The sequence below is a fragment of the Festucalex cinctus genome, chromosome 6 (genome assembly GCF_051991245.1).
Source record: "Festucalex cinctus isolate MCC-2025b chromosome 6, RoL_Fcin_1.0, whole genome shotgun sequence".
NCBI lineage: Eukaryota > Metazoa > Chordata > Actinopteri > Syngnathiformes > Syngnathidae > Festucalex > Festucalex cinctus.
Window position 1 is genome coordinate 339,958 of NC_135416.1, and position 18,023 is coordinate 357,980.

General features: G+C 43.3%; 4 protein-coding genes across 10 annotated transcripts; all 4 read right to left on the minus strand.

Moving 5' to 3' along the window:
- Positions 1-49: 49 nt before the first annotated feature.
- Positions 50-5,895, minus strand: LOC144020110 (dynein regulatory complex subunit 4-like). Of its 7 annotated transcripts, XM_077523212.1 has the most exons (11): positions 5,756-5,895; positions 5,501-5,602; positions 4,572-4,760; positions 3,320-3,526; positions 2,539-2,593; positions 2,248-2,453; positions 2,015-2,182; positions 1,849-1,935; positions 1,229-1,462; positions 1,076-1,141; positions 101-321 (listed from the first exon to the last, which is right to left on the minus strand). In XM_077523212.1, exons 1-11 carry the CDS (start codon positions 5,756-5,758, stop codon positions 208-210), a joined length of 1,431 nt encoding a protein of 476 aa, XP_077379338.1. In that variant the 5' UTR covers positions 5,759-5,895; the 3' UTR covers positions 101-207. The 7 variants fall into 7 exon arrangements, with proteins under 7 accessions (XP_077379333.1, XP_077379332.1, XP_077379334.1 ...); XM_077523207.1 differs by having other exon boundaries at positions 50-321; positions 1,229-1,417; positions 1,849-2,182; XM_077523208.1 differs by having other exon boundaries at positions 100-321; positions 1,076-1,462.
- Positions 5,884-10,787, minus strand: ndufaf5 (NADH:ubiquinone oxidoreductase complex assembly factor 5). Its single transcript, XM_077523214.1, has 11 exons — positions 10,418-10,787; positions 9,570-9,610; positions 9,429-9,492; positions 8,954-9,001; positions 8,770-8,873; positions 8,651-8,690; positions 8,137-8,334; positions 7,581-7,641; positions 7,422-7,505; positions 6,742-6,824; positions 5,884-6,635 (listed from the first exon to the last, which is right to left on the minus strand). The coding sequence occupies exons 1-11, from the start codon at positions 10,784-10,786 to the stop codon at positions 6,558-6,560; spliced, it is 1,170 nt and encodes a 389-aa protein (XP_077379340.1). The 5' UTR covers position 10,787; the 3' UTR covers positions 5,884-6,557.
- Positions 10,788-11,526: 739 nt separating this feature from the next.
- Positions 11,527-14,119, minus strand: LOC144020602 (mitochondrial import receptor subunit TOM20 homolog). Its single transcript, XM_077524236.1, has 5 exons — positions 13,868-14,119; positions 12,847-12,893; positions 12,677-12,758; positions 12,448-12,590; positions 11,527-11,769 (listed from the first exon to the last, which is right to left on the minus strand). The coding sequence occupies exons 1-5, from the start codon at positions 13,989-13,991 to the stop codon at positions 11,725-11,727; spliced, it is 441 nt and encodes a 146-aa protein (XP_077380362.1). The 5' UTR covers positions 13,992-14,119; the 3' UTR covers positions 11,527-11,724.
- A 752-nt stretch (positions 14,120-14,871) lies between these two features.
- Positions 14,872-17,966, minus strand: LOC144020635 (interferon regulatory factor 2-binding protein 2-B-like). Its single transcript, XM_077524304.1, has 2 exons — positions 16,657-17,966; positions 14,872-15,830 (listed from the first exon to the last, which is right to left on the minus strand). The coding sequence occupies exons 1-2, from the start codon at positions 17,234-17,236 to the stop codon at positions 15,313-15,315; spliced, it is 1,098 nt and encodes a 365-aa protein (XP_077380430.1). The 5' UTR covers positions 17,237-17,966; the 3' UTR covers positions 14,872-15,312.
- Positions 17,967-18,023: the final 57 nt, after the last annotated feature.

Consider the following 18,023-nt stretch of genomic DNA (forward strand, 5'->3'; position numbering starts at 1 on the left):
GGCGTCTTTGAGAGCGGTCGCCACGGAACCGGCTGAGTCCGCTCCTTTGTTTGTCGCTAGCACGTTAGCATGTTTTCCTGTTTGCGCACAACAAATCAAGGCAACACATTTTGATGCTTTTTTCTTTTTTATTTGTCGAGCAAGAATGACCCATTTTTTTCCCTTCCACTTCCTGTTGATGTGTAAAATAAAAGTTGTGACGGCACGTTAGCGCTGACGCGGGCCCAGGACGAGCGCGGCGGCTCCGAGCGGGAACTCGGACGAGGGGACGCCGAGCGCGTCCAGGCCGCGGCCACACGAGCCCGCCAGGTCGTCGTACTCCTGCAGGGGAAAAACGAGATCAAGATCCTTGTTGAATTAAAAGCAGACTTGTAAAACCCCCCAAGGTGAGTCTCAACTCTTCCTTTGAAACTGGACGCCTCGTGTGAAGGTCTCATTTGAAACCCGACTCTATTCAGGGTTAGTTTTCATTATTTCATAAATGTTTAGTTTTAGTATTGTTTTAGTTTTTTCTAATGTGTATTACTTGTGTACAATATTTAAAAAACTCATTTAAATTAAATGTAGTTATTTTTAATTAGTTTTCAGGGTTAATTATTAGTTTTAGTTAGCTTCAGTATTAGTTTGAGTTTCCCCCCCCCCCCCCTTTTTTTTTTTTTTTTGAAGGTGCATTATTTGTGTGCAATATTTCAAAACCACCACTTCATCTTTTGGTGCTTTTCTATTGGCTGCTGCTCGATGACGTCACTTTCAATCGATATCAAAATAAATGTACTTTGTTCAAATCCCATTTGAAAGAATCCCCAAAGGCTCAATCAAACATTCAGTTCATTTCCAAAGACATTTTTTGCTATAATTAGTTTAGTTGTTTTTGTAAACATCAAATGTAGTTTCAGTTAGTTTTTGTTTTTATTTGATTTTGTGAAGGAAATTTTCTCGTTCGTTTGAATTGATGAAAACAACCTTGTGACATTTTTCAACTTGTCGTCCGTATGAACGTCAAAATGACATTTGAGTTGTCATTTACAGTCGGAGTTGTGAAATGTGCGTGACGTGACGCAAAGTTTGTTCTGACCCGACACCGTCGCTGCAGATCTTCTTGTAGCGTCCTGATGACGTCCGCTTTGGACGCGAGCGTTTCCTGCAAGCGGGAAGCAGAAAAACAAAACCCCAAAAAAGCGGATGACGTCGTCGGACGCGGGCGTGCGATTCGATCCGGCGGTCGTACCCGCAGTCTGTCGGCGGACGCGTCGGCGGCGTCGAGCGCGGCCAGGATCTGCGCCTCCATCTTGTCCACGGACGCGCTCAGGAGCGCCATCTTGCGCTCCAGCTGCATTTCCTTCAGATGGCTCCTCTGCCGGACCCACAACAGAACCTCCGTCTGCTTGGACAGCAGCGCGTCGCGCTCCTCCTCCACCTGGGACGCGTTTTTGGGGTTTGCTTTTTCATTGCACGGCTGCAGCTTCAATCAATAATCACCGTGATTAATTGGGCTTCATTCAAGTCACTTGTTTTCGTTGAGCTTGTTTAACTTTTGCAAAACAGGAAAACAAAATTACTCAGTGCAGGGAGGGGAAAAAAAAAAAAAAAAAAGCCTTACTATACACGGTCGTTTTCAAATTATTAAAAAAAAAAAAAAAAAGCATTACTATACACGGTCGTTTTCAAATTCTTAAAAAAAATATATATATATATTATTATTATCATTATTATTTTCTTAGTATTATTTTTTTTGTTTTGTTTTTCCTTGTGTTGTTGGGCGGACGTTACTTCTGCACTTTGGCCTGATTGGCCAGCACGACCGACCGACCGACCGACCGTCCGTCCGTCCGTCCGACGGCGCCTCACCTGCCGAAAGGCGTCCACGAGCACGTCTCGCTCCAGGATGACGTCGTCCAGCTGCTCCTGCAGACGCTTGACGTGGGCGGCGCCGGCCTGCGGGACACGCCCACCAACCGCAAGCAACGTGACAAACAAACGGACGGACGGAAGGACGGCGCCCGCCGACGCTTACCGCCTGCTGCCGTCGGGCCCGTTCGTGCGCCTCCAACTTCCGACGGAGGTCCGGAAGGTTCTGCTGCGCCCCCTGCAGGCCAACGAACAGACGCGCATTGTCGCGCTGCGCCCCCTCCAGGCTGACGGACGTGCGTGCGTGCTGCGTCCGCGCCGCCGACGCCTCCTCCTGCATGCGCGCAAACATCGTGACGCTTGCATACGCGCGTGCGCGCGCGCGTGCGTGCGTGTCACCTTGAGCGTTTTGCCGTCGCGTGCGAGTTTGCTTTGCGCGTCCCCGAAGAATTGCTGCGCGCGAGGAAACGTTCGCCGCTGGGCGTCCGTCAGCGATCGCAGGCGACGCCTCATCGTCTCCTCCAAGGACAAGATGGCCGCCGACGTCTTGTCGCTCTCCGCCCGCCGCATCCGCTCCGTCTTCTCAAAGTATTTGGACTCCAACTCTGCAACGAATATTGAAAAAGGGAAATTGTCGAAAGTTGGGAGTTGAAAATGATTTTTTTTTTTGGTTTTGTTTGTGTTTGTTACCTGCGACGCGTTTGTCGTATTTGTTGCTGAGCTCCATCAGCTCCACTTGATGCTTCTGCAACAACAACAACAAGAAGATTCCATTGGGCCACAAGATTTGTTTTTCAGTTTTAGCTTTTATGCAAAGGTTTTAGTATTAGTCTTTTGAATGGGGTATTTGTTGAAGGCAAGATGGGAAAAAAATGCAATAATTTTTGTGTAATAAGTCAACTAACGACAATTCTCAAAATTTCAACTCTATTTTTTTTTTTTTACCCAAAAATTTCTACAAAAAAAGGCTGCAAATCTTTCAATGTGCACCACAAAAAAAAAAACAAATTGAGGAAGGGGAAAAAAGCAAAATAATAGTAATAATAATAATAATGACAATAAGCACAATATGTGAGTATGCACAAATATGTTAAATTGCTCACACATAAAATGTTATCTAATTCAAATGTGAAATTCATGACAAATGAAATGTCTCACATTCAAATTTTTTTTTTTTTTTTTTTGCCCTCCAAATGTGAATAAAGTACAAAGTTTATCGTGCATCTCATCCCAACTTTCCATCTAGTGGTGATTGGCAATATTGCGACTTGAAAACTACACTTTTTTTTTTTTCTCAAATTATGATTGTGAAATTTCCTGCCTCGTTTCCCTCCAATATTTGTAGAAAACATATTGAAAAGCATTTTTTTTTCTTTCTGAATTTTTCAAAAACCAAAACCAAAAATGAATCATTTTTGAAAGTATTTCCTCCAAAGAAGTTTTGCAACTGAAGCGTGTTTTCCCGCCGTACCAGTTTGAGTTCCTGAACGCATTTGCGTTGGCTGAATTTGCGGCGGCGAGCGTCCGCCTGCCGGTCTTGCGTGCGTCGGCGCCGCCGCGTCTCGTCGTCGGCGTGCCGTCGGCGCTCCAGCCAGGCGACCTCGCCGCCGTCCGTCTTGACGTGCGCCGCCGCCGCCGCCTGCTCCGACAGGACGTGCTTCAGCTTCTGCTTGTACACCTGCAACGACAAACGCAGACCGCAAACGCAACTCGGGACTTACGGCAACAAACTTGACTTCAACCATGTCGGGTCATTTTGACCCGAGAGAGGACGCGTGTGTTTCATGACCCAAAAGTGTCACAAACGTTTTGGTTTTTTTTATGTGCACAATAAATAAAGCCAATACTTCATTTCAAGCAGCACGTTACATTTCCCAGGATACGACCCACGGGTCATTTTGACCCGAGGCGATCCAAAAGGATCAGAAACTTGTTTTTTTTTTGTGTAATCCTGCTAATGAACAAAGCCAAAAGTTGATTTCAAGCAGTGCATTATGCTTATCAGGATATGATCCTGTATGGGTCATTTTGACCCGTCGGCACGTGTCAATTTCGGAGTGCAACAAACTTCTTTTTTTTTTGAAAACTTATTTAGTATACTTTTGATAAAATGTCATTATATTTGTACTTTTTTTTTATATATACTGATTCCACCCTCAGAAATAGCATCAAATATCATAATAATAATAATAATAATAAAATTATTAAAATTGCATTATTATAACAAACTTTTTGTAAACAACTGATAAAACTTCATTTCATTTGTACTCTTTAGATAATTTTTTCCCTTAGAAATTGCATCAAATATAATAATAATAATTATTATTATATATGAATATATAATATTATTATTTATATAATATTAAAATTGCATTATTATAAAAAAAACTTTTTGTAAACTTTTTTAAAACATTATATTTGTACTCTTTTAATACTTTTTTTCCCCCTCAGGAATAGCATCAAAAAGTTTGAGAAATGTTGAAAATGTCAACATTTCCCATCAATACTTGCTCTCATTCATGCCACAAAATGCATTAAAAATGTATTTTATATGCTGATGACAGCCCATTAAAGTACTTTCAGCATTCAATCTCACTTTGAAACATAAGATCAGTGAATTTGGGAATTTGATGTTGATCATTTGGCGACTTGATTGAAAGGTTGCTAGGGATGATGATGATGATGATGATGATGATGATGATGATGAGGAAGAAGAGGCTCACGTTGATCTCGACGAGGTGCCGCCGCTCGGCCTCGTCCTTCTGGCGGCCGAGCTGCGCCCGCGTCTGGTCCAGCCGGCGTCGGCTCACCTCCCACCAGCTTCGGATCTCGTCGCGCTCCAGCTGGAAGAAGCTTCGCTCCTCGCGCTCGCGCTCCAGCTCCTCGCGCAGGCGCACCAGCTGCTCCTCCAGCTGCGCGCCAGCAACGCGACATGGCGGCAAGAATCACAACTCAACTTTTCAAACTTGTTTTTCAAGTTGACATTTGGGGCTGCACAATATCTCCAAAAAATCGCAATATCGCCATATTGGCCCATGCAATAAGCTTCAGATGGAATTTGATGCTTTTATCTGAAGTTGACCAGTCAGTCGCTAACTAAAATGTGCAGAGCCCGCCATCACATAGTTGAACATTATCAAGAGGTCATTAACTCTGAATATATTGAATTTGCTGATTTTGCTGCATGAAAAAATGTCATTCTTTAGGTACGTGTTAAATATCGCAGTAATATCGGTATCGCTACATTCAGCAACTTATAGCGCACGATTTTCCAATATCGTGCAGGCCTAAATTGCGAAAGTTTTAGGTCCAAAAAGACTCAATATAATCTGAGAAAAAAAATATATACACCAGGGAAAAAAATGTTGTCCTGACTAAAACTAAACTAAAATATTGATAGCTTTTGTTGACTAAAACTAGACGAATAAAATGACGTTTTATTGGACTAAAAGGTCGAAATAAAAATGGGATTTTGAGGTTGACTAACTGTGATTAAAAAAAATAAAAAATAACAAGCGTGACTGAAATTGGACTAGAAGTGAGACTAAATTTCAAAATGGCAGACAAAATGTACACGAGCGAAAAGTGCAAAGTCGCCCATCACAAACGAGGCTAATGCTAGCTAGCCTAGCTAAGTGCGAGTTAGCTTTACCTGCTCCTTGGTCATGTCTTCGGTCGAAAGAACGTCCACAAGCCCCCCAGACGTTTTCCCCTTGGCGGCCTTCCTCCGCGACATACTTTCACTTTTATTCGGCTAAACAAACAAACAAACAAACAAACATTTTGCACGAGGCACGAAGCAGCCGAATTGACAAGCTGACCGGAAGCTAGCTCGTTAGCAGAGCTACACACGAGCCTTTCGTCAACTCGAGATGAATGAAAAGTTTCCTCACTTTCACTTACTTACCATCGCGAAAATGTCAAGAAGACGCTCAAGGTGACAAGCGACGTTTGAACGAGTTGGAACTTTAGACGCACGTAAACAAAACTAGGCGACGGAGGGCTGTCATGGCAACAAGATCACGTGACGCAAAACTTCAAACCAACCTTTATTTCAACAGGAATAACAAACATGACAGTCGTCGATGAGAAGAACATTTACGACAAAAATGAAATATTATTCCGCCTGCTCTCTCTCGGTGTCATTTCATTTTGTCAATGGTTTACGTTGAATAAATGCCACATTGTACAAGTTCAATAAATGTGCACATTTATTTATTATTTACATCTTATATTTTATTTTCTGTGGATGTTGGAAAAAAAAAATTCACGTTCCCTTTAAAACGTGCTGACTAAATACGTCATATTTCATGTACATGTTGAACAACATGACACATTACATATTTATACTCGTTTACATTTCTCAATATGATATTTCTCGCGATTTCATAAACACAAAGAAATGTCACATTTTGATGAAATGCTAATGTTGACGTCGTGTAAACGTTGGAAACGTCACAATCGGCATCAGTGGCGATGTCGGGCGGGGGCGGGGCCAATACCAGGGTATCTTTTTATTTATTTATATAATAATATTTATACAGTATATATGTATGTATGCAGTATAAACACATATTATTTATATAATATATATGTTTTTTTGTTTTTTTTAAACAAATAAATGATTAGTTCACCATCAAATTGTTCACACTGTCCACTTAGTGCACATGTCGAAGAATAAATGTGTGATTTTTTGGCGTTGTTGTGTTTCATGTGTTGTGGTTTTGGTTGATTTTGGACAAATCTCCAAAAGAAACGCTCGCCGAGCCTCGTTTGGCGGCTTTGGCCTGGAGAGACAAAAAACAAACAAACAGACACACACAATCACTTCCTATTTCTTTTTTCTCGGCCCGCCCACAAGAGCGTGCGATTGGTTGGACGGCGCCGACTGACCTGCGAGTGGTGAGGCTTCCAGCCAATCATGTAGAGGACGTCAAAGGTGGCCGGAAGGGATCCGTCCTCGTTACCGTACATTTCTGGAAACAACAAACAAAACAAAACAGAAAAACGCTTCCAATGAAAGCATATCAATTAGGGATGGAACGATATCCAAACGTCACCATAACACGATTATCACCATATTGTGGCGAGGTGGGTGATATTTAAAAAAGCTCACAATATTGGGAAAATCAATAATCGAGCAGCCCATATATATATACATATATATATATATATATATAATTCATTAATTAATTAAATAAGAAATGAATACATACAATAAATTGAGTTCCTCCACATATTGACTCGCTTCATAAATCTATTTTGTTTGCTTCATCTGACCATTAATGTGGATTTTTGAAACGAAGGGCCAAAACATGCCTTGTGAAAATGAAACTGCACTAAAAAACTAGCCACCAGAGGGTGCTACAACTGCATACATGCAAATCAACTTGACTTTTTTGGAACAAATGTGCTGCTTTTAATATGGTGACATGACGACGACAATATATATTGTGGCAGTTTTAATATCGTGATATTGTTATTATTGTTACATCCCTAATATCTACCCAACATCTTTGTTTTTTCCTCTTTCAATTGAGCTCGTATCTGGAGGCGAAAGAAAGCAAAAGCACCTTTGTAAACGGCGCCCGCCGCCAAGATGGTGTCTCGGTGCAACATGGAACGTCGGTTCCAAGCGCAGTTGCTCTCGCCCATACCTGAAACAAACACACGCACGCACGCACACACCACAGGTGAGGTGGAGCGAGCGGCAGGTGCGTTCGTTTGATTACCTTGCAGGTCCGTCATCAGCTCCACGATACCTGGATAATAAACCTGCACCTCGTCAATGTCCTGAAAAACACATGTGCAATACATAACAAAAAAATAACAATCATGTTTTTGTTTTGAAGTTTGACCCATGAAAACAATACTTTTTTTTTTTTTTTATACAATTTACAGTAGCGATGACATTTGATCGAAGAAAAATCCACCTGCCGCGGAACCAAATCTTCATTCATAAATATTACGGAATATATTTCATTTTTGCAGATATCATCAAATATCATTGAATACTTTTTAATGCCTTTTTTTTTAAAAATACAACTGTAATTTAATAAGAAAAAATGTGTTTCATCCAGAAGGAACTTGCATAATTATAGTGTTTCAAAGAATTGTATTTTTCTTAATAATTTTTATGTTTAAACATTTTGTTGTACCAAAAAAACGATCGTCCCAATCGTGATTTCAATCATTACCAAAATAATGGGGATGAATATTGTCTTCATAATGGCGCCGCCTTAGGAAGATATGATATGATTTGATATGGATGCGTGTGCGTGCGTTCACCACGGTGAGCATGTTGAAGCCGGCCTGGCCCAGCAGGTTTCCCAGGTCGGCGACGGCGGTGAGCGGCGACACGCGCGGCGACAGTCCTCCCTCGCGCTCCGTCTCGGCCAGCTGCAGCGAGCAGCGCAGCTCGTACAGCGTCTCGCCGCCGGCCATGGCGCCGATGAACACGCCGTCCGCCTTCAGCACGTCGTGGATCTGAGCGGAGCGAATCCAATCAAATAAAAATGAAATCATACGAGGACGTTTGTCGGCGCCTTCGGACGCAAACGGACTGAAAATTTCAGCCAGTTGCATCTTCCTTGGAGCACTTCATTGCTTTCACAACATCATATTTCGTTTTTTGTACAAACAGGTGTGAAATAAAAAAAAGCGACATGCTGTCTCATTCTTAATTTACATGTCAAAAGATTGGGAAAGCCCCGCCCAAGCCAATGTCATGGCAACGTCGACTCGATCCAAATAACGAGCGTTCGTTCGCCTGCGATGATGTCATAGTGATGTCACCACTCACCTGTCTGAGCGCGGCGGGCAGGTCGTTGACCCAGTGCAGACTGTGAGGGGGCGAGACAAGGGTCAAAGGTCACACGGCCTGCACGAGCGTGCGACGGGGGGGGCGCTCGATGCTGTCACCTCATGCTGCTGACGACCAGATGGAAGGAGTTCTCCCGGAAAGGAAGGAACTCCTCGTCGGCCGCCAGGGCGTGGCATCGCATCTCCCCGCCCACATTGTGCCTCTGGAGACAAACAGGAAGTGATGCGACACGCGTCTCCCAATAAGAAAGCCAGGCGACGTGTCGGCGGACGAGGAACGAACCAGGGCGGTCTCCGAGATGTCCGTCAAAAACAAACGCTCCACCGTGTCCTAAAACACAACAAACATTTGCACAATACACTTGCTGATAGTAAAAATAGTAGCGTTAACTTACATCCTTAACTCAAGTATGTACTAAGATATGGATTTGTTTTTTTTCAATATCTAGCAGAATAAAATATAAACAATCCATTCATTGTGGGATTCATGTAAATATATATTGTCCCACACTTAAAATAAAGATATACATCATATAATATGATTTCATTCAATATTATATTTTAATTCAAATTAATAATAAAATAGAAAATTCTGCATAGTAATAAATTACCTGGGACTGTGAAAGAACATTTCCAAACAATTTTGGCACTGAATGCCGATTGATTGCGTACGCACGAACGAATAGCGACGATTCTGCTGCGTACGTTAACACAAACAAGTCGACGGTATTGACGACGAGTGAGGATGAGCGGCTTACCTTGCTTAAATGTTGCGCAATGTGACCTCGCCCGGCGCCGATCTCCAACGCCAGAGGGAAGGTCCTGCAAAGGTCGCAAAAGTAAGAAAGGTGACGATTGCGGCGAGCGGGAGCGTACGCGCGCACGATGACGGAAGTCACCTGGCCACGTCGTACACGCGATCCGCCACTCGACTGCCAACCTGCACGCACACAAATCAACGTGTCTTTTGTATCATTATGGGACTGCAGCTAGAAAACAGCGTTTATTATTTTTCTTTATCTACCGGAATTTTTCAGACAAAATGCGGCCCCAACCGTTGAACACACCGGCACAAATAAGGTATCAAAAGATGCGGCTCCATCTGACATGGCGGGGAATCTTTTTTTTTTTCGGAGTTCCGAGTTACCATGGCGACGAAATTTCTCTCACACACACAAAAAAAAACCCACCGAAAAGTCCCATAGGAATGAATGGAGAAGGGGGGAAAGATCCACAAATCAAGCACCTAAAAGGATTGACCTGATTTCAACAGGAAGTGACCCGGAAGTGGCCTAAAATCAACAGGAAGTGACCCAAAATCCGATTTCAACAAGAAATGACCTGAAAGAAGTATTCTGAGGACATCTGTGGGTTTGTTTGTTTTTTAGGTGACTTTTATGGAGTATTTGAGAAGACTTAAGAGTACTTAGGTAACTTTTAAGTTATTTGGTACTAGATATAAGAGTAATGAAGTAACTTTTAGGGAGTACTTCAAGAGTTTAAAGAGCAGTTAATTAAGAAGTATTTTGAGTACATCCATGAACACTTTGGGCGATTACACGCCTGTAATTTAATATCAGTCTTGATACATGAAAACAAGCCAAATATTTATGGAGGGGCGACTTGCTGTCAAAAGTTTGTGAAGCACTCTTCTCTCTCATTTAAAAGAAAGACACACAACACTGTATTTTCTTTTCTTCTTCTTTTTTTTTTTTTTTAAAGCAGAATAAATACTCCCCACGCTCACCTCTTCCCTGAGGTAGTCGTACTTCCGGGGGTCGCGGCCTGAGCCCGCCCACTCCTTCTGCCTCTTCTTCATGGTTCGGTCGAACACGCTGGCGGTTCCGCCGCCTCCGGCCCGCGAAGAGCTCCGGCGGCCTTCGAAGGCCACCCAGCAGCGGGGCCAGCGGGACACGGAGGCCCGCAGGAGTCTCCCGCACACTCCGCCGCCGCCAATCATCGCGAGCGACCTAGTTTCCGGCCAGCGAGACACTACTTCCGGGTCGGTATCCTCCAGCAGCGCAGATGTGACGTCGCGAGACGTCAGCGTGCTAGCAAGCAGCCGTGCCGACGCGGCGGCCATGTTGGGAGGGGCGCCTTTCACGTTGACGCTCATGTCGGACCTTGCTCATTTCTCTGCCCATTTTGCCATCTTGAAGGACTTGAAAAGGACTATTAGATGCTCTGTGAAGATGTCTTCAATTATTTATGTTTTTGATATGTGAGACTGTCAGACTGAATAAATAGCTGGCTTGTAGAAGTGTAAGAGATGCCTTGCTCTTTCTTTCTTTCTTTTTTGTTTGTTTGCATTACAAATGTTATCTCCCGGGGAGAGTTTGTGAATTGTTTTTGTTCTCAATCAATCAACTTGGGCAAAAGTCTGCACGGGTGTCCGTTTCTCCACAGTTTGTTTGCGTTGTTTCATATTTTTAAAATGAATCATTTAATTTAAAAAAACACAGGCCAATTTGAGAGATGCAGTGCATTTGTTGCGCTATTTTACATATTTATTGTATTGTTGACATTTGGTAAGTGTTTGAATTGTGAGGGAATAAAAAAAAAAAAAAAGTGATATCTCCTGAGTGACGGACGCCATCGATGAAGCGTTGGTATAAAATCGTCACATATCGTCATCGCCTTCCTCAAATAACGGCTCAGGTCATTGTTTTGATTACACCAAAAATATCGTTTGGCCTGAAACGGATGACGGACAACTCGGCTAAAATCACTTTTCACTCGGAAATGAAAAATAATTGAGCAGCGTTCGGTTGAGTTTGACGCGATTTCTGGGCCGTCGTTTGTCGGAAGGCGACGAAAATATCGGCGGGTAAACGAAGACAGAAAAGACAACAAACGTTTTGTTCCCACTTTTATGTTTGCTCTGCGGGACCACAAAAAAACGTGACTTGAAAAGTCTTACCAGAAGAACATGAAAAGACAAAACAACAAATGGTCGTGCCAAGCTTCCAGGCGGAGCATCCGATCGATCGATCAGGCGACCGATCGGGGGGTTGTTATGACGGAAGAAGACGAGTAGGATGAGGACGGCCCACTTCACTCGATGTCGTCCTCGCTCAGACTCTGCGCGCTCACGATACGCTAACACACAAACATATCAATCGTTATCAAAACTGAGCAACATAAATACAATGTCAAGAATTGAAAAGGTTGTTGAATGCTTGGAATGAATTCATTCAAGCTGCAATATTAGATGTGTCTGTTTTTGTTGTTGATATGGACAAAATATGCGTGCGGGTATTATTGTATTGTCAGTCTACATGTGTTGCTGCATTGCTTGGTTTCAAATATCTTCAAAAGGTTTATGCGAGTTTTGCTAAATCGTCGGCGTTTTCAATAACGATTAAAATCGGCCAGACAATTTTATTGCTCAATATTGGCCCATTTCAAAATCATCATCAGCACTTTGCCAATTCGACATTTTTACATGTTATTTACTAACTATATATAAGCATAAAAATAATACCCATCCAACCATTATCTGAAACGCTCATCCTCACAAGGGTCATTAAAAAAAATAAAATATTTTAAATACAATATATAATTGAATAAAAATATAAATTGACTTTTAAAAATATTTTTACATTTTATTTAAAATATATTATATTAAAAAAAACAATATATGATTGAATACAAATGGAAATGTACTTTTTAAAAATCGTTTTTCAATTTGATATTAAAAAGAATAAATATATATGTAATGACGTTTGCTCAAATGTGCTCCTTGAAAATGCAAAAAGTTGCGGTGTCGCGTCTCACCTGGCTGATGGTGGGCAGCTTGGTGAGGAGCATCTGGAAGACGGGCGGCGGCAGCGTCTGCTGGAGCACCTGCAGGAGCTGCTGCGGCTGCCCGCAGACGGCGATGGCGTTGGTCAGGTGGTCCACGCCCTTCTCGTAGTCGCCTGCAAAAAAAAAAAAAAAAAAAAAAAACGCATTCAGAAAAGGCGGAGCCACTCTGGCTGCGCTCGTCGTCGTTGTTACTTGTTACCTTGGGCCAGAAGCTCCTCCCCCAGCTGGATCTCCTCCAGGAAAAACTTCTGGACAGCCTCGGAGTCTTTCAGGTCCGGAAGCTGCTCGGGGTTTAAACAAAACATGTTGTTATTCATATTTCAGCCATTTTTTTGTTTTGTTTTTCTAGAAAAGAAAAGGACGAGTCACCTTGGCCACGCCGGCTCGTTCTTTCGCCACCTTCTGCTTCCTCCTCCCTTAAAAACAAAAACAAAAACACACATTAGCATCTCCATGCTAAGCTCGGGTTCAATTAGCCTTCTATTAATCGCACGGTACAAGTTTCAGAACGAAACATGAGAAATCATTACAATTCAATATTTTCTTTTAAGGGATACTTGACTCATTGAACAATTTTCAGTAGTAAAAAGTTCAGATTTTGTCGATAATTAATGTGGTTACTTCATTATTTTTCATGCACAATTAGTATCTTTCAAAAGTCATTTTTCGACTTGCTGTCGACTGATGATGACATCACCTGGTAACAACCAATCATGGCTCAGTTTGCTGACCAACCTCAGAAAACAGGTGAGCCGTGATTGGCCGTGACCTACTTCCTCAGCACAAGTGATGTCATCATCAGTTGACAGCATATAATTAGCATGTTTCACCTACACGCCGTGCGGAATAACATCTTTATAATGCGGTTACATTGTTTAAAAAAAATAAATCAGACAATGTTCAAGCAGTATATAATCTAATACTTTACTTCTACTTGAGTAACTTTTTTAATGACTACTTTTTAATTTTATTTGAGTAATATTACTTTGAAGTAACGCTACTCATACTTGAGTACAATTTTTGGCAATTCGAGACACCTCTGGTTTTAGTGAACTAAAATAACCTTGACTTGCACAAAAGCTGCCATCGTTGTTCAACGGTCAGTTTAGAACCGGCGGGCAAAACAAAACAAAACAAACACTATAATCGGTGCCGAATGTTTGCTGAGCATCAGCAGAAGGAAGCCGAATTCCCCGTGTGGCCAGGAATGACGTCAGAGACGCATTTGACGTCACGGAACGACTCAAACGTGCGAAATGCAAAGGGAGTTCGGTACGCCTAACCTAGCTTGGTTTAGCTTCGCTTATTTTAGCTCGCAGTCGGTGTATAAAAACTGAGGAAGATGAATAACGAGGTCATCATCATCATCATCATCATGATGGACACTCACGTTCTCGCAGCCTGTTCTTAAAGTTGGGGTCGCTGCGTCTCTTGCGGTCGAAATAAATGCAATAGCCGACGAAGAGCGCCCCGCACACTCCCGCCGCGATGGCGCTCGTCTTGCCGACCATCATAGCTCCCAAGTGCGGCTCCGTCCGGGGGCCGCGGCGGCGATTTTCTGTCTCCTTTTCTCGTCTGGTTCCGACTTCGACTCCGGACGGCGGCGGTAAACGAAGGAAAAGACAGGGAAGGAGGAAGGACCCCACAAGGACCCCTAACCTTCACAGATTTTTAGTCGTCCGCCGATCGCCTGTCAGAAAATACGCTAATCCGGGGAAAATTATAATCCATTGGGCCTCAAATTGTTTACACCACGTAAAATAATAATAATAACAACAATAATCTCACCATAATCAGCATTAAAATACAGTCGGATTTTTTTTAGTTTATCATTGTCCTCTTGGAGAGCTTCAGATCAGAGGCTGTTAGCTGTGGGCCTATCAAGCCCCTTGAGACTTTTTTGGGGGTGATTATTGATCAATAAACTTGACTTGATCAGCAGCGTAGCAGGCCAGTGTGCGTATGTTTTTTTGTAATGAAACAGATGTTTTACTCTTAAAAAGTATTTTTAATTTTTATGCAGTTTGAACAGTAGCCGTCCATGAAACCATAAGACATTAAAAGAAAAACTATACATATATCATTCAAGAAATGTAGTTAAAACAGTTCAAGAATTCAAGAACAGTTTAATCCAACGGAAATGTACAGTAATTCTTTTGTATACCGTTAGAGGGAGCCCACTTACCACATTTACGCCAAATGAATTCATTTTTTTCTCTGAGGGGGCATTATAATAACCTCATCATTCATTTCTGCCAGCAAATATTTTTGTGGTAAGTTTGTTTTTATTGGTCAAGTGCTTGCTGCCATTGATCATGTTGGAAAATGTACAAACAAAACAAAACAAAAAAAAGTTAAAAGAAAAAAAAAAATATATATATATATATATATATATTTTAAATTGGTAATGTTGGAAAATGTACAATAAAAAATGTAAAAGCAAAAATTATGTTGGAAATGTACAAAAAAATGAGAAAAAAATCTGTCATGTTGGGAAAAAGTACAAATAAATGTGAAAAGCAAAAAAAATAAAATAAAAAATATATATGTAGCATTTGGTCATTTTGGAAAATGTACAAAAATGTGGAAAGCAAAAAAAAGGTAATGGAAAATATACAAAAAAAATGTTAAATGCAAAAAAAAATAAAAATGGTCATTTTGAAAAATGTACAAAAAAAATGTGAAAAGCAAAAAAATGTGTCATGTTGGAAAATGTACAAAAAAAATGTGAAAAGCAAAAAAATAAATAAAAAATCTAAAATATTTGATCATGTTGGAAAATATCCAAAAAAATGTGGAATAAAGGAGTCCAGCGAGCTCCAAGAGGAACTCTCCCTAAGAGTCTCGCTCCTTCTTGACCTTGACGTGGGCGGCCAGGATGGTGGCGATCTCGTCCTGCATGAAGGCCCAGGGCAGGTCGGAGCCGGCCAGCGAACAGCGCCCCCCGCTGGGGCAGTACACCTCGCCGCCGGCGCCCTGCGTCTTGATGCTGGCGCCCGAGCACGGGAAGCAAAACTTGTGCGACGCCACAGACGGGCACTGGACGAAGTGCGTGTCCTCCAGACGCTCGCGGCACAGCGTGCAGCGCAGCGGGACGGCGCCACCCGCCGCCGTCGCCTCGCCCGACGGGGTCCCGCCTCCTTTGGCCGCGCCCACGTTGTCCGTGGCCAGGATGAGCGTGGCGTGGGCGGCGGCCGCCTCGGAGGGCGAGAGGGCCGCCGCCGTCGTCGTCTTCGCCGCCTCGCTGGGCGACGGCAACTGCGGCAGACCCTCGCCGCCGTTGCGCTTGGGGGCGGAGCCTTCTTCGCCGTCCGGCTCCTTCCTCTTCGGGATGCGCACGTGCTTCCCTCGCTCTGTGGGACGGCGACACGACAATTACAAATTGCAAGATGCTATGCTATAATAATAATACTAAAGGTTAGAAACAACGGAAGTGGGAATGCTCAGCATTTCCACGATAACTAGACTAAGTGCAATTTCTGCAGAAATTGCGTGGAAACGCTGAAAGTGAGTAGCTGAATGCTAATAAAGGATATTGAAAGATAAATGTGAAAATTACAAGTAATATTATAAGTAATATTACAAGTATTTAACTTTATTATTATTATTAGTAGTAGTAGTAACTAGTAATTACTAGTAATACTACTACTATTAAGTAGTAACTTGTAGTTAAAGTATTGTGATATTGTAAAAAAACAAACAAACAAAAAAAACGATTGTTGTACTATCAGAATTAGGGCTGCAGAATGTATCCAAAAAGTATAAATTATAATTCAGTTCAAGTTTGGTCCATAAACTCTGTCATGAACATACATGAAAAACATTGTTTTCACTTTATAAGATGACAAATTCATATGAGGCTCATAAATATGTTTGGTTTTACGTTCAAACAAAATCGCTTTTTTAGCAGTTTCGTCAAACGTTTTAACATGAACAGAATGGCGAACGTTCGCATCATTTGTCGTCGTCTGAGAATGACGTCACAGCGTCAACCGGGCTCAGCTCGCAAACGTCACATGAGCGAACCAACTAAAACACGTGATTGGTCATGAGCGAAGCCCCGCCAGCTTGAGTCGCCGTGACGCCATTTTACGACGGTCGAGCGTCCGTCAACGCATTCCAATGTGGACAGACGTAAACACATGGTCATGGCTTTCGCTTGTCGTTACGTCACCCTACCTGTCTTGGTGGGGGCGGCCACATGCTCCTTGTCGAACCTGGCGTCGAGCGCTTGCGCGGCCATGAGCTCGCGCACGCTCATGCCCCTTTCCGCCGCCATGTTGTCCACCAGCAGCAGGCGCGGGTGGCCGACGTGGAGAAGCGGCACCAGGCCGCCGGCGCCGCCGCCGCTTCGCCGCGGGTTCGTGGGGCTGTGGCGGTTCAACTCAGGCGGCTCGTCGGCTTTGGGGAAGCCGTTGACGACGAGCCTCGCCGCCGCGGTCTGGTGCTCCGGGCCCAGGCGAGGCGGCGGCCTGTCGGTCAGCGGCGGGTAGCGGGAGGAGGCGAGCTCTCCCCCGGCCGCCGGTTGTCGGTGTGGCGGCTTCCCCCTCCCCGCTCGGCCCTCGTGCTCGTCTTGGAGGCCGTGCGCCCGCTTGAGCCGGCGGGCGGCGTCGACGACCGCCTCGACGCGGTCGGCTCCCTCGTAGTTGACGCAGCCGCGGCACACCGCCTCGCTGAAGTCCCAGACGACGGCCCACGGCATGCGGGGCAGGTCGCACAGGAAGCACGACTGGCGGCGCCGGTGGTGGGCCGCGGTCATGGTTGCGGAGCGCCGGGCGGCTCGAAACCACGGCGATGACGTCGGCGGCTAACGAGGCGTCGCAATTTCGCAAACACGCGCAAGCTGTCGCAGTCGGTGTTATGGCGTCAGAAAGCAGACGGCCGCCATCTTCTTTCCTCAGCCTCGTGGGGTCGTGGTGGGCGGATCGATCCAAAATGTCGATAGTGACGATACCGCGTCGGTGTCGATACCGGATCGATGCTGGAACTATCATAACGCTCCACTAAGTTTAGTTTCAGTTTGGCTCTTGAGATTTATTATAGTTTTGGAATTTTTCATTTTCATTTTGTTTTTTAAATTTAGTTTTAATTAGTGTTCAGGGTGGGTGGTTCTGTTACTTTCGATTTATTATTAACTTTTTTTTTTAAGTTATTCAATAAATAGTTTTAGTTTCAGTATTAGTTTTAGTTTAAGCGTGTATGACTTGTGCACAGTATTTAAATAAACAGAATGGGAGTGATGTCATGTTTTGGTGTTTCTCTATTGGGCAAAATATATCGCAATATTACAGCACACAATTCTTTAATCAACTCAACATGCGGCCGAATCTATTTTTTAAACTTCCATTTGTGAAAAATATTCAACAAAACATCTTACTTAGGGTTGTGCCGGGGTGCTCACTATTTTTTAACAAGGGAAAAAAAAGAAGAAAAAAAAACAAGTGGATGGTATGTGCTGCTTTGTTAAAACAAAAAAAAATATACAAGTTTCCTCCTGTAAACATCATGAAGCAGATTTCTAAATGTATTTAAGGCAATCCAGTCAT

Coding starts and splice junctions, on each gene's coding strand:
- LOC144020110 (XM_077523206.1), bottom strand. Junction 3,527..4,571: donor GGCACCTCGTCGAGATCAAC/GTGAGCCTCTTC, acceptor TTGTCGTTGCAG/GTGTACAAGCAGAAGCTGAA. Junction 2,594..3,319: donor GCGTTCAGGAACTCAAACTG/GTACGGCGGGAA, acceptor TTGTTGTTGCAG/AAGCATCAAGTGGAGCTGAT.
- ndufaf5 (XM_077523214.1), bottom strand. CDS start 10,786: ATGAGCGTCAACGTGAAAGGCGCCCCTCCCAACATGGCCGCCGCGTCG. Junction 9,002..9,428: donor TTGCGCAACATTTAAGCAAG/GTAAGCCGCTCA, acceptor GTTGTGTTTTAG/GACACGGTGGAGCGTTTGTT. Junction 7,506..7,580: donor GCTGATGACGGACCTGCAAG/GTAATCAAACGA, acceptor TGTTTGTTTCAG/GTATGGGCGAGAGCAACTGC.
- LOC144020602 (XM_077524236.1), bottom strand. CDS start 13,991: ATGATGGTCGGCAAGACGAGCGCCATCGCGGCGGGAGTGTGCGGGGCG. Junction 12,759..12,846: donor AACGAGCCGGCGTGGCCAAG/GTGACTCGTCCT, acceptor AACCCCGAGCAG/CTTCCGGACCTGAAAGACTC. Junction 12,591..12,676: donor GGAGGAGCTTCTGGCCCAAG/GTAACAAGTAAC, acceptor TTTTTTTTGCAG/GCGACTACGAGAAGGGCGTG.
- LOC144020635 (XM_077524304.1), bottom strand. CDS start 17,236: ATGACCGCGGCCCACCACCGGCGCCGCCAGTCGTGCTTCCTGTGCGAC. Junction 15,831..16,656: donor GGCCGCCCCCACCAAGACAG/GTAGGGTGACGT, acceptor GCCGTCCCACAG/AGCGAGGGAAGCACGTGCGC.